The 14,315-nt window shown below is 44.2% G+C and overlaps 1 protein-coding gene across 4 annotated transcripts in view; it reads left to right on the top strand.

The window, feature by feature from the left end:
* EDA14 (embryo sac development arrest 14) overlaps window positions 1-14,315 on the top strand; it is a 60,998-nt gene that overhangs the window by 25,046 nt on the left and 21,637 nt on the right. For all 4 annotated transcript variants that reach the window (XM_086778713.1, XM_086778712.1, XM_086778711.1 and 1 more), the window contains exons 4-6: window positions 3,686-3,777; window positions 3,928-4,021; window positions 4,167-4,246. In XM_086778713.1, coding sequence (XP_086634839.1) covers window positions 3,686-3,777; window positions 3,928-4,021; window positions 4,167-4,246 — 266 coding nt within the window. The remainder of the gene's footprint in view (window positions 1-3,685; window positions 3,778-3,927; window positions 4,022-4,166; window positions 4,247-14,315) is intronic.

Here is a 14,315-nt window from a genome sequence, read left to right as displayed (position 1 = left end):
GGCATTAATGAAAAGTTTATGCTTCCACAACTCTTCGAACACTGTTACCAAATGAGTTCTATGTTCCTGCTCATTCTTGGAGAAAACCAAGATATCATCAAAGAATACTCCTGTGAATTTGCGATGGGGTCGGAATATCCTATCCATCATACGATTAAACGTGGCAGGAGCATTGGTGAGACCGAAAGGCATTACCAAAAATTCATATAATCCAAAGGCTGTCCTGAATGCAGTTTTATGGACATCTTGGGGCACCACTCGTATTTGGTGATAACCACTCTTCACATCAAGACGGCTGAAACAAGCCGAACCATCAAGCTTATCCAAAATGTCATCAATATGTGGAATTGGGAATCTGTTCTTGATGGTAAGCTTATTTAAAGCTCTATAGTCCACACACATGCAGAATGACCCGTCTTTCTTTTGAACAAGAAGCATAGGAGAGCAATAAGGTGAGGAACTAGGCTGAACCAAACCTTTCTCTAAAAGCTCATTTACTTGCTTCATGATCTCTTCTTGTTGTGCGGCACTCACACGGTATGCGGGTTTGTTAGGTGGAGAACTACCTGGCACAAGATCTATGCGATGATCCTCGGGCCTTTGGGGAGTTAATTCACCTGACAATGCATCAGCAAAACAGTCGTTGAATGCATGAAGAAAATTCAGCCTATCATAAGTCGTAGCATCCACATTTTGATGACTTGGTACAATGCTATCACGAACAAAAACCAAGTACGCAGAAAGACTCTTTTTCATTGCTTTATTAATTTGGATGTGAGATACAAGTGGGATGGAATCCCCTTTTTTGCCAGCATCAATGAAATGCATGTGGCCTCTATGCATAAAAGAAATCATGTTGGTCTTGTACTCTTTGCGGGGCTCAAGCCTATGATGCCATGGCTTGCCCAGCAATACATCACATCCATTTAGTGGTGCAACTAAGAAATGTTCATTATCAAGGTAGCCCTGGATATGTATGCGCAACTTCCCTATCAATGGGGTAACCTGCACCTCTTTACCAACAAAAGCAGCTTCGGCTTCAATCTGGGGTCCCATGTTCTCAACCTCAATACCCAAAGCAGCTGCCGTTTGTATAGAGATGAAGTTATCGGTTGCACAGTCATCAAACATGAATAAGGCGGGTTGATCCTTGATTTGACCCCAAGCCTTGCATACCATCCGCTCTTTTGCATCATGATTTGTGTTTCCCTCCATATCGGGAATTGCATGTACATTAGCCTTGGTCTGCTTGTCCTCGTGCTTTGGTTTGCGGTCAAGGCATTGTCGAAACATGTGGTCTTTGCTGCCACAAAAAAAACATTTTCCCTCCTTGGCATATTGCTCTCTTTGCAAGTGGGATGGAATCCCCTTTGAACTGCCCTGATCTTACTTAATTTTGAGCACCAATTGCTCCATAGCAAGAGCAGAGGCTGTAAGCTGTTGCAAAGTATATTTCGGGTGCAATTCAATGCCCGAACGATAAGCTGGTTGCAATCCGGAGCGAAACTTCCTCTTTCTTTCATCCTCAGTGATTCGCATAAAAGGAGTTACCTCCAGCAACACTTTCCAAAACTTGTTGACATACTGTTGCACACTTTCATTATCTCCTTGCTCAAGTCTATCCCACTTTTGGGTGAGAGTTTGCTCCGCATTTGGTGGCAAAAACTGAGCATAGAATCTGTCCTTAAAACTTCTTCCAGGTGCAAATGGGGTCCTTGGTGATCTTTTCAGTGATCCACCAATGAGCAGCGGTCCCTTTCAAAAACATGCTAGCATGGTGTACTTTAGACTTTCAGTGAAGTCCTCATCGCTAAAAGCAATGTCAAACTGTGCCACAAATGCTAGCACTTTGGAAGCATCATGCTCTCCATGAAAAACATCAAACTTAACAGACTTGTCACCTGCTTTAAATTCCTTGAGCTTTCTGGCATGAGGCTTATGGTCCTCTCTTTTTCTTTTCCCCTTATCCGACGGGGCAGCCCTATCTTCATGGGCTCCATGGGCCATCATGGAAGTTTTATGAAGCACGGTGGCATGTGCTCCACGAACTTGAGAATCGGATACATGTGACTTTCCTGCATAAGGCAATGTCTCTCCATGGGACAACTCAGAAGGCAAAGCTCTTCTAGTGGCAGACCTGTCACCCCTACCATGAGATACATGTCTTGAATGCATGTGACCATCATACCCTCCATGAGCACTAGCATACATATACCTGTCAGGCTTTGTGCCTTGTGGAGAAGATGCATGACGAGAGGTGACTGTCACCTTTTCCCTTTGCATAAAAGACCTCAACCTTTGAGATGGGATCTCCATGCTTCAAGCGAGGTGGATTTCTGAATTTCAGCTCTCCATCTTTCCCCTCTTTGATGTCACCTTTGCGGAGGAGATAAGAAAGTGCCAACTCGCTTGGCTTCTTTCTCACTTCCCGTGCCATGGACTCAAAAGTCACATCTACCATTGCATCGGCTTTCCTTGCTTCAATGGCACTTTGCACATGGGGATCTTCATGCAAAAATTTCAGCTCTTGCTCTTGTGCCTGCAAAAGCTTTCTCATATGCTCCATTTCTTTTAAAGTGCTTTTGGGCAAGAACTATAAATTCAGCTATTCTCTCTTTGTTGAGACGTAAAAAGACAAGAAAGCTCTCTAGCTCTAAGAGCCTGTACTCAACACTACTCCAAGGTGTTTTAGTTTTATCTAATATAACTCTAGGGGGGGTTGGGGGGGGTTGGGCCCAAGGCTATTCCAACCCCTAGTGTGGTGTCTTCTCTCTCTCTCCTCTCTCTTCTGTTTATTTTCAGATTCTCTCAAGGTTTTACGTGTGAAGTTGTTGTTTTCTTGAAGCTAAGCTAAGTACCCGTGCCATAGCCCTTACGAAGGCCTGTTACAGTGTACCTATTGTACCAGCCCACGTTATTGCTGTACCGGCTGAATGGAGAGCTATACTTGCTATACCAGCTCTATTGCATGAACACCCGTGGTTTTTGGGGAAGAATCAGTACCCACACAGAGGTATATGGATTATATTGTTGGCTCTACATTTCTACAGCCTGTGTACCGGCTGAATTTATGGTTGCCTCGTGTTGGGTTATGTTATGGCATTTGTATATGGATAATCCAGCATCTCCGGTGGGGAGAGTAAGGCCCTCAAAGCTTGTACATGATATTTTCTCCTTGGGTATTAAAATACTCTAAGGGGGGGTTGGCCCATGGGGGCCGCTGGGGCTTGTTATTATCTATGGCACTTTCACTCTTGACTGGGTTCTCCTGAATTTTCTGTTGTATCTCTGTTTTGGAGTGTAATCTTGTAGTGGACCCAGTCTGAATCTGGACTTATAACTGGTTGCTCCTGAATTCTGGGTTGTATCTCTCTGTTTTGGGGTATAATCTTGTAGATGGCCCAGTCAGAATCCAGACTCATAACTGGTTGAATCATTAAGGATCTAGAGTCGTGCTTGAAGTGTGAGGGCTCCCCTGGGTTAGGATCTTCATGACACTCGCTATACCTGTTGGGCTCTCCTGGTGCCGTTCCTTTGTATATCCCAGATTTCTGGGTTGGTCCCTATACTTCTATTCCTCCTCCCTTTTCTGTTCCTTCCATAATAAGTATGTATGTGTTATGTAATTTGGTACATTGCTTGATTGTGTTTATTGACTTTCGCTTTTTTGCTTTCGATACTTCAGAAACTCAAGGAGAAAGCAGCAACTCGGAATCCAGATGAGTTTTACTACAAGATGATAAAGTCAAAAACTATTGACGGAGTTCATAGGCCACAGTAAGAGTTCTGCTGCTACCTGGTTATAGTGTCCTTTCATGGTTTTAAAATAGGTCAAACACCCTCTAGGACAGGACAGTGAAGGCTAGTAAGCTGCAATACAATGTGAGCCTTTGTGTCAATCTCTTGAAAGCATTGATGGCTACACAGGACCACTGCTCAACAATATACACATGAAGAAATGATGCTGATGAAGACTCAAGATATATGCTATGTGCTTAGTAAAGCACAGAGTGAACAGAAGGTATGGAAACAAAAGTAGTCTTGTAAGATCACGCCAAGGGAGGATGATGCAACTACTTGGATGGCGTGATTGTGAAGCATTTCTTTCTGTTGAGGATTTTTGTAAGGAAGATGACTTGCTTCTTGTTGCATGTCACATAATGTAGAAGGTGGAACGGCTTCAAGCTTCATTACATTCCATTGATCAGCCACCAACAAACAAGCACATATATTTTGCAGAGGATAGGTAAGCTATCTTTTCAAATTGTGCCCAGGAGTTGTCATCTTTACACAATTGTTTTTAACATGTTTTTGTTGCATGATGGAGTTGATGATTTGAAGCTATCTCATGGAGTCAAGACGACACTCTTAGGTTTTTGTTGAATTGGGAATAACCTGAACTTTTTATTGGTATAGATATATTTTTGTGTTTTTTTTGTCCAGTTTACTACAATAATTGGGTTTTAGATTCCCTTGATCATAAATCCCAAAGCTCTTTAATTCTTTTTTAAAGGTTGTGAATATCGATGGAGATCCACATCTTGCTTGCTGAGCCAAAGATACGAGTAAAGAACAAGTTAATAGGTTATATCTACACATAGATGTCTATGAAACTGTTATGTACCTGGGTCTAATTGTTACCATTTGGCTGCCCAAGTGGCTCTGCCCTATTTTGTGCTAGGTTACGGGAGGCCAGGGAGCTTCGTTTGCACTGTCACCTACTGTGGCCGCACTCGTGTTACCCGTAGTGCGACCAGGACGTGGAACCCACTGTCATGGACCCCAGTTTTAGGCTTCCCACTGAGCTTGTTCGGTGCTCGAGAAGACTTGCTATCCACATGTTCTAGGAACAAGAGATGTTCCATTGCATAATGCATGTGTACACATCTCTGCTTGCTTGAAACTGATTTTGCGTGACTTGTTTTTGTGTGATTGTCTCCTATGATGTGTCCAGTCACGGGCAAGGGATGCACCGTGTGAATGCCCGGTATTCTCACATGGTTTGTGGCATGTGAACATGTGGTAAGTATTTTGTTTAACGGTAAGTATTTTGTTTAACACTTCAAATATTGGGCAAAGGCTTTATAACCTTTGGGCATTGAGATTTCATTAAAATCTGGATTGCTGTGGCCTAGTATGAACAGGGATATCCATCATTGGTGCAGGAGTTGTCATGAGTGCCAAGTCTTTCAAAAAAGAATGCTAGTTCCAGAGCCTATGCATCATATTTTGAGCTATGGAGCCTTTGAAAAATGGGGAATAGATGCTATTGGACCTCTTCTTCGAGTCATGTGTAGGAAGCCCAAACGTTGGGCACCCTCTTTGGTCATTTAAACCCACCTATGTTTATGTTTTCTTTCTGTTTTATTTTCCATTTCATGATGAGATATGCCATGGACATTATTGTATTGCTTTGGTCTCATAGGCCCATTGGGTCTTTAGTAGACTCTCAGTATCTCTCTCTCTCTCTCTCTCTCTCTCTCTCTCTCTCTCGGCTAGTCGATTCATTCCGAGGAGTTCTGCTGGCTACCATACTGAAGTGCCATAGCCTGCACCTGTGCAAGTACTTGTCTGTACTTTGTTCTTGCTGCCACTTATTGTACCTGCATGTGTACTTCCTTGTATTGAGCACTCTATTGGTGTGCTGAACGGATTGTACTTATTGCACCTACTGTACTTGTTACTAGATCTGACAGTTGATGTACAGCTCTCTTGTTGATTGTGTACCTTTAGCCGCTTGTGTACCTTTAGCCGCTTGTGTACTTGTTACAACCCCACGGATCTCCTAAACGCAAAGCACAAGTGATTAGTACAAATCCCCTAAGAGGGGGGGAGGCCAACTGGAGGTTCGCTTTTGCAAAATTCCCTTGGGCCAGAGGCTAAGGCTCCAATCCCACGAACCATGTCTGTCAGCACTTGTATACCACCAACGCCAGCCTATTGAGGCCTTCGGCATGATCGTCCGTGATCCGTCGAATCCAATCATGTTCCTAATGGTAATCTTGGTTCATCACAGACCATAGAGTGAATAACTCTCTGTGAACAATACTAACCCCAAGTCTCACTTATATAGTGACTACTACATCTATAAATAATTGTCCGGTCATAAATAGCCAGAATACTTGGTATTATTAACCATGAGCCTTAGTTGCTTGTATTAGCTTGCTTCCTCTAATCCAAGGGCTCCCCTAACCGGTGTGAATTAGACCACTAATCTTAAAGATTAGTACTAGGCACGTAACATACTTCCCCTCCTTAAAAGTTTCCACTCTTAGAAACAAAATCTATGTAAGAAAGAAAACTTGGAAACCTATGTTATAAACTCGCAACTGGCTTCCAAGTTGAAGACATTTCGAGTCTTGGAAATAAACAGAGGAAACTGAAACTACAGCTGACAACTAACTCCATTTTTTGGTTCACCATTCATGGATTTTCCACTCATAACTCTTCCCATAGGAACTGACTAAATCTGGAGCCACTGTCCTCCAACTATCTTAGTGGAACTAAAAACAAACCAACTCGAACCAAACTCGTGAGAAACACAACAATCCCTCGATCCAACTCTCGAGGAATTGGATAATCTGACATCACAGAGTCAATTGTTGTAGCTAATCAAATTACCTATCCTATGAGGATTCGGTAATTCCTCGTTCCTAGGGGATATAGAAAGAATACCTTCCCTCCCTGAGAACAATTGAACTATCAGATATCTAAACACTCGTCATAAATGACCTTTGAAAGTGTTTCTATCAAGACGGTGTCCAAGCCAGGATACCCATGACATAGCTCTCCTACCATACCAGATCCTCTGTCAAATGCACAATTGTGGAATTGGCTATAGCTTGTAGAGCAGATCAATTCTTTCTAGCACTATACCTAGAACTACATCTTCAAGTTCTAATTCTTTGATACCAAGTGTTACAACCCCACGTATCTCCTAAATGCAAAATACGAGTGATTAGTACAAACCCCCTAAGAGGAGTGCATGCTAGCTCACTGTCACAAACCCCTATATTCTAGGGACATGCGGATGCGTGTCAGGCCTAGAAACATGCGGATGCATGTATGTATTATACCTGGGCATGTGTATGGATCATATGAGTGGATGTATATGAGTCCAAGGACATGGCAGGACTTTTGTGGACTTTTCGGGCGACGCCCGTGTGGATTCCGGCCATGCACACATGGTGTGTTATGATGGCAGGCGGAATATTTTCAAGTACAAGAATGATGATAGGTGGTTCTCCAAGTTTACATGTGCACAATGCATAAATGATGCATGCCATAACTTTATTTTACTTTGTGTGACATTGTCTTGTTGCCTGGACAATGCTTGTTATTTTGGCTTGTGAAGTCCGAGGGACCGGGGACACCCGGGCACCTTATGGACACGTGTGTGCACTCCTGTTTGGGCCTAAAACTGTGGGCTTATGGGTTTTGCAAGTGGTAAGTGCGTCCACACTCAATTTACATCTTACTTCATTTACTACTAAGGTTTATTGGTTTGCAGGCCCACACGCATTAATAAGTGGCCGGACAACTTATAATGCGTTCCCATTTGGTTGGACCAAAATTAATGAAGTCTGGACAGCTTATGGCCATTTCCCATTTGGTTGGACCTAAACTTATAGAAATAGGACAAATGGAGCACTATGGGCTGGACACCTACCTGGACACCTTATGGGGACGACATGTCAGCCAGCTTGTGTACCCACCAGGCCAATGAGGTGGCACCTGAAAAAGGCGCCTCCCTCAAGAGGCCCTTTTGGGCTGTTTTACTCATTATTCAACATATTGGAGAGCTGGTTGGAGCTTTGGGAGTTGCTACAGGGCTGGTTGCTTGCTTCCCGAACTCACACAAGCTTGGACAACGATCCCCACACTCTTCTAAAGGGCTGGTTGGTAAATTTCAGACCTGCAATTTCTGGTTATTGCGAGTTTTGGGCTGGTTTACAGGTGTCCAAAGTCAACTTGGACAATACAGGACAGCTCTAGGGACCTCCACAGGGCTGTAGGACCCTTTACAGGTGGATTTCTCGCGACAGAAAGTTGCTGTTTTGGACTGGTTATTGCACAAAACAGGTCGGACAACAATGGAATATGTGAGCATGGATGTGTCTCAAGGATTCCTGGTATAGCAGGTGCTTAGGGCAAGCATTGGGGACACTTGCTCGCGGAGAACACAGGTTTCTGGATCAGTTTCTTGCGTGGAAACAGGGCCTAAAGATCCATTTACATCTTGTGCAGGGCGGAGTACCTGTGAGGATTGTGATACTCTTGTGCAGGGCGGATGTACCTTTGAAGAGGCTTGTACAGGGCGGATGTACCTGTGTGTAGGGTGGATGTACCTACAGATTCTCTTGTTTTGAAATGTATTCATTCATAATGTATTTCGAAGAATCAGGTGCAGGCTGGTGGTGAATCCCTGGGCACCCGTAATCTTGTACTTTGCAGACTCTTTTGGTAATATAACCTAAAGGGGGGGGTTCAGCCTATCATCGGCCCCTTTATGTGGTATACTGTCATTTTCAGCTTTGTGGTTGTAATGCTTAAGTGTTAAGTGCTCAGAATCTTGTTCACATTTATACGATTCCAATACACACGTCCGCCTCCCGTTACATTGGTATCAGAGCTCAGTTTTTCCCCTCATTGGAAAATGGTCTGAGGCTTGGAATCATAACTGGTGACCTGATTTGAGTGTCATGGACAGCCACATTTCTGACAGTGTGGAGAACACACAGGACCGTGAATTTCATGGTACAAGGGATGCAAGAGATAGTGTAGGCAATGATGTCTATGGAGATGCAGGTACTCATGACACTATGCATTCTGTATGGAGATGCAGGTACTCATGACACATTGCATTCTGATTTGAAATCTTTGAGGCGTAAAGTGCGACGCTATAGGGCTGAAACCGAAGAGCTTAGGTCATTGAAAAATGACCCGGATGTACAAAGGGTCTTGGCTGTGAAGGCAAAGGCTTCGGTCCATGAAGTCACTTTTGAAGCAATTGCAAAGGAAATGGATGTTGAGAAACCCCGAGAGCTTGCACTTGCATACCTAATGGTTAAGGGTGATGTATACACCGAAGCAGATGGTACATTAGCTTTCAAGAAGCCACCCCTCATGGCTGCCCGTGGTGGTGCACATGATGCACAACAAGCAGGAAGAGCACAGCAAGTGCCAAATGCTGAAAGGACAAGAGTCCCTAGTGCTAGGCTTGATGCAGGTCAAGAGAAGAGTAAGGATGAGGGATCTTCTACTCATTCCCGCTTTGCTCCAAGAAGACATATCCGTTCTCGTGTTGAGCTTTCCACTCATTCGGAGAGTGTGGCTCAAGAGAGAACGAAGAGGGATCATGAATCTTCATCGCGGCATCATCACCATGGAGATGAACAGGATGTACATAGGGATGCACATAGAAGGAAGAAGCCTCGAGAGTTCAAGTCCGGTGACAAGGATGTAAAGTTTGAAAACTTTCAGGGACGGATGGACTCTACCAAAGCACTTGCTTTCATTAGACAGTTTGAGATAGCTTTTTGCAATGAAGACTTTTCGGAAAAGTCTATGCTCAAGCATGTGGGAATGCATCTCAAGGATACGGCAAGTGATTGGTGGCTTGCAAAAATACTTGATGGAAGTGCTACCCCAACTTGGTCTTCTTTCAAAATTCAGTTTTATGATCAATTCTTACCACCAAACTTTGCAAAGGATGTACGCAAGGAGTGGGATTGGCTGTCCCAAGATGAGGGAGAGTCCGTTGCTTCATACATAGCAAAGTTTTGGAAAGTCCTTCTCAAGGTTACTCCCTTCATGAAGATTGGAGAGGACGAGAAGAAGAGAAAGTTTGAATCGGGGCTCCATCACATCATCCAACAAAGCTTGGGAGTGTACCCAAATAAAACCATACAAGAGTTTATACACTCAGCCATGATTGCGGAGAACTTGCACATAAAAGCACCCACAAATAAGCCATTTGCAGGTCAAAACAAGAGCAAATTCAGGACTGGTTATGACCAGAAAAAGGGTGGACAGCCACCTCAGAATGCTCCCAAAGATGGCCGAGATGCAAAGGATTACTCCGAAAAGAAGCCGGGGGGTAAACGCCACAATTTTGGGCTCTCAAAACAGCAATTGGAAGAGTACATGAAGGCTGGAAAATGCTTTAAGTGTGGCAGTAAAGATCATATATATCCTAAATGCCCACAGAATCCTAAGAATGCTGAGCCTAATGTGGAAAAGCCTCTTGTGAATGTTGTACCCGATGTGCAGGGTAATACAGGGCATGAGCCCAAGAGTAGAGTCATATGCAAGGCTTGGGGCAAATTGAAGGATCAGCCTGCTTTGTTTCTTTTTTATGATGCTTTCACAGATAACTTTATATCCGTACAGATGGCTGCCGCCATAGGTCTCAATGTGGAAGACATGGGAATGCAAATGAATGCAGATGCCGCCTTTGAGGGCAAACAGGTTGATGTAACTCCGGTCATTGGTAAGCTCCGTGTACATATACAGGACTACCTCGACCATGAGAGCTTTTTAGTGGCTCCTCTTACAGGTTGTGATGTTTTGTTGGGGATGCCCTGGCATCACCGTTTAGAGCCTATTAAGGCTTACAAAGAGAAGAAAATCAGCTTTGTACATAGAGGCCGTGAGCACTCTATAGATGCTGGTACTACTGGAAGTACCATACCTCTTGTAAGCCATGTACAAATTAATAAGGCGATAAAGAAATCAGCTTGTTCTTACTTGGTTTTTGTACGTGATACCATTGAACATTCTAGTGTTGATGTTAGTACATTAGATCAAGAGAAGCTTAACTTTTTGAATGAGTTCAAGATTGTTTTGCGAATGCTTTGCTAGCAAGGTTGCCACCCGAGAGGCCGGAAGATCATTGCATAGATCTAATTCCCGGTAGCTCTCCACCTAATAGGCCACCATACAGGGTGAGTGCTAGTCAACAAGAAGAGGTTATGGCACAGGTGAATGAACTTTTGGAAAAGGGTTTGATTCGGCCTATCTAGAGGCTTTTCAATTGCGGTCAACTGATTAGAAGCCGGGGGGATGTCACAAACCCCTATATTCTAGGGACATGCGGATGCGTGTCAGGCCTAGAAACATGCAGATGCATGTATGTATTATACCTGGGCATGTGTATGGATCATATGAGTGGATGCATATGAGTCCAAGGACATGGCAGGACTTTTGTGGACTTTCGGGCGGTGCCCGTGTGGATTCCGGCCATGCACACATGGTGTGTTATGATGGCAGGCGGAATATTTTCAAGTACAAGAATGATGATAGGTGGTTCTCCAAGTTTACATGTGCACAATGCATAAATGATGCATGCCATAACTTTATCTTACTTTGTGTGACATTGTCTTGTTGCCTGGACAATGCTTGTTATTTTGGCTTGTGAAGTCCGAGGGACCGGGGACGCCCGGGCACCTTATTGACACGTGTGTGCACTCCTGTTTGGGCCTAAAACTGTGGGCTTATGGGTTTTGCAGGTGGTAAGTGCGTCCACACTCAATTTACAGCTTACTTCATTTACTACTAAGGTTTATTGGTTTGCAGGTCCACACGCATTAATAAGTGGCCGGACAACTTATAATGCGTTCCCATTTGGTTGGACCAAAATTAATGAAGTCTGGACAGCTTATGGCCATTTCCCATTTGGTTGGACCTAAACTTATAGAAACAAGACAAATGGAGCACTATGGGCTGGACACCGACTTGGACACCTTATGGGGACGACATGTCAGCCAGCTTGTGTAATCTTGTTCACATTTATACGATTCCAATACACGCGTCCGCCTCCCGTTACACTCACCACGGAATCCCATACAAAGTTATTGAACTCTCCCAAGAAAGGAACCATAATACACACTTTCACCTTTGTATCTGCATGCCGAAAAAAAACTCAAGCCCCATCCAACAGATAAAATCCGTGGATAATCAAGTTCTATACAAGAACCCCATCTCACATGCAATAAGTGATGGAACAAAGGTATCATTCCTTGAGATTGTCCTCCCGAGTTTTGCACTCAAGTTTATAGGATGATCATGTGGTAGCATAACTAGGATCTGGCCAGCCTTATGTAGATATGATTTGGGCAACTGAGTGCTACAGACACAGTTTTACTTGGGGCAGGATTGTCGTGGATGAGTGTTCTACACTTATAACAGCCTCATGATCTCTATTTGAGGCAAGATTGCCATAGACGAGCCCTCTCTTAGAGGGCAACAGAAAGATGTAGACGAATGACAAAAATGCTGAAGCTCCAAGAGAGAGATGAGCGAAAACAACAAAACTAATCTCAAGAAAAGAGTGGATACAACCAGCTTGTAGGCAAGGAGTGGACTCCGTAGGCAGAGGGTTGAAGCTGCTCACCAAGAATGATGAAGGAATGATGATAAAATGAGGAAGAGGGTAGCCCATATATATAGTCCATCATGAGAGTTGTCATGTGCACAGAGTGTATCGACCGTGTGCAGCACGCACACAAGACTAGCTTCGAGGCTTGGGGTAGCTTGGAGCTAGGTAGGCTGATTGGCAAACTGGGCTAGGGATGGATTGACGGGCGGGCGCTCATGTGCAGACGCTCGGTGACTGGCCAAGAGCCTATAAAAGGGTGGCCCGGGTCAGCCAGTTGGTCAGAGTCTCCTGAGTCTCTGTGGTCAAGAGCCTGGATCTAGTGCAGATGTGCACCTACTTCTTGTAGCCGAGGCTGGCAGCAATCTTGAGGCCCGCAAGGGTAGCTCTGTGGCGGTATGGGACGTCATGAAGTAGAGATTGGTCGGTGTGTCTTGCTAGTTAGCTCAGCTCGTGGCTTGATGGGGACAGCCAGGTCTTATGGGTTTTGCCCGCGACTGTCATGGTTGGGTGGTGAGTCATGCTTGCACCCCCCTTCACGTTTTATGGCTTTGTTTTGCAGGTTTCGAGTCTCGTTTCAGGATTGCTCTACGAGGAGACCCTGGGGATTTCCCAGTGGTATCAGAGCGAGCCTTAGAGAGTGTGCAAGTTGGTAGGTAGAGAAGAAAGAGGTATGAGTTCGAGATGACTAATGTGTTTTCATGTATACTGCTGTTTTTTTTCCAGACAGCATATGGTTTCTTGTTTACATCGTTCGAACCCGGATTGGGTTGTGGTCTTGGAAAGGGTCGATTTGGACAACATGTGAAGAGACTTTGTTTTTGGCAAGGAGAGAAGCATGAGAGATCGTCGGCCGTGAACCAGAGAGAGAGAGAGAGAGAGAGAGAGAGAGAGAGAGAGAGAGAGAGAGAGAGAGCTTGTCGGCTGTGCGTGAGAAACAGGCCGGGAAGCCTGTCACGCCGAACGGTGAGCAGTTGGGCAATGTTTTTTTAACTTCGCTGTTGTTCGGAGGTGACAACGGAGACCTTTCTTCCGGTTGCCAGGTGGCGGGCAACTGAAAGCGGCGTTTCTTCTTTTTTAAAGCCTACATTTTTTAAAGTCCTCTTGTTGCTTTCCGTTTAAAAAAAAAAGAACCTTACGTTTTCTTTTTTAAAAAAAGCGTAGCAAAGAAAAAGAAAGAAAAAAAAGACTCGCATGCAGCTTGTTTTTTTTAAAAAAAACGTGTGGCTTTTCGACGTTATGAATGGCTTTTTCACGGTTTGTTTGTGGCTTACAAAAAAAAAAAAAAAGCAAAACAACAGAAATCTTTTGGGGGCTTATAAAAAACACCTAGCGTGGGCTTCTAGCAACACATCTCTCGGAGTTCGGCTCCTGAGGCCGTTGATGGCAATCTTTTCAAAGATTTCGTGACTAAATCTGATTTTCGGGAGTTTAAAGTTACTTTCGAGGCTTCTTTTATGGAGCATTAGGCACAGTTCGTCGCGTAGATGCAGACTTTGCAAAATTCCATCTCTTTATTGACCACTACCTTGTATACTCTCTCGGGCATGGATATCTTGGTGTCTGTTTTAGGTTCCAATATCACACCGGAGCAGTTTGGGGGCAAGCAAAAGCAGCGTACCAAGGAGATTGCGGACACGTGGCTACATAAGTGGCAAGTCCACTGCCAGTTTCCTCCATATGGCGATGACAAAAAGATTCAATTAGCAGCAGGTTTCCTCTCGTGCAAGGCTTTGCTCTTGTGGAAAGAACTCAAACCTGGACCAACAACCTGGACACAGTTTGAAGAAGTCTTCAAGAAAGAGTTCCTCAAGGAGCAGGATGACTACGACATAGTTGCTCAATTTGTTGCCAGTTTGACCATGACTTCCCAAGACCTCACTTATGAGGTCTACCTCCAGAAGTTTAGAGACTTGCAGCAGAGATTCTACTACTCTAT

Source organism: Cibotium barometz, chromosome 39, assembly GCF_041138505.1.
Source record: "Cibotium barometz isolate CiBa-2024 chromosome 39, ASM4113850v1, whole genome shotgun sequence".
Lineage (NCBI taxonomy): Eukaryota > Viridiplantae > Streptophyta > Polypodiopsida > Cyatheales > Cibotiaceae > Cibotium > Cibotium barometz.
This window is presented reverse-complemented; position numbering and strand designations above follow the sequence as displayed.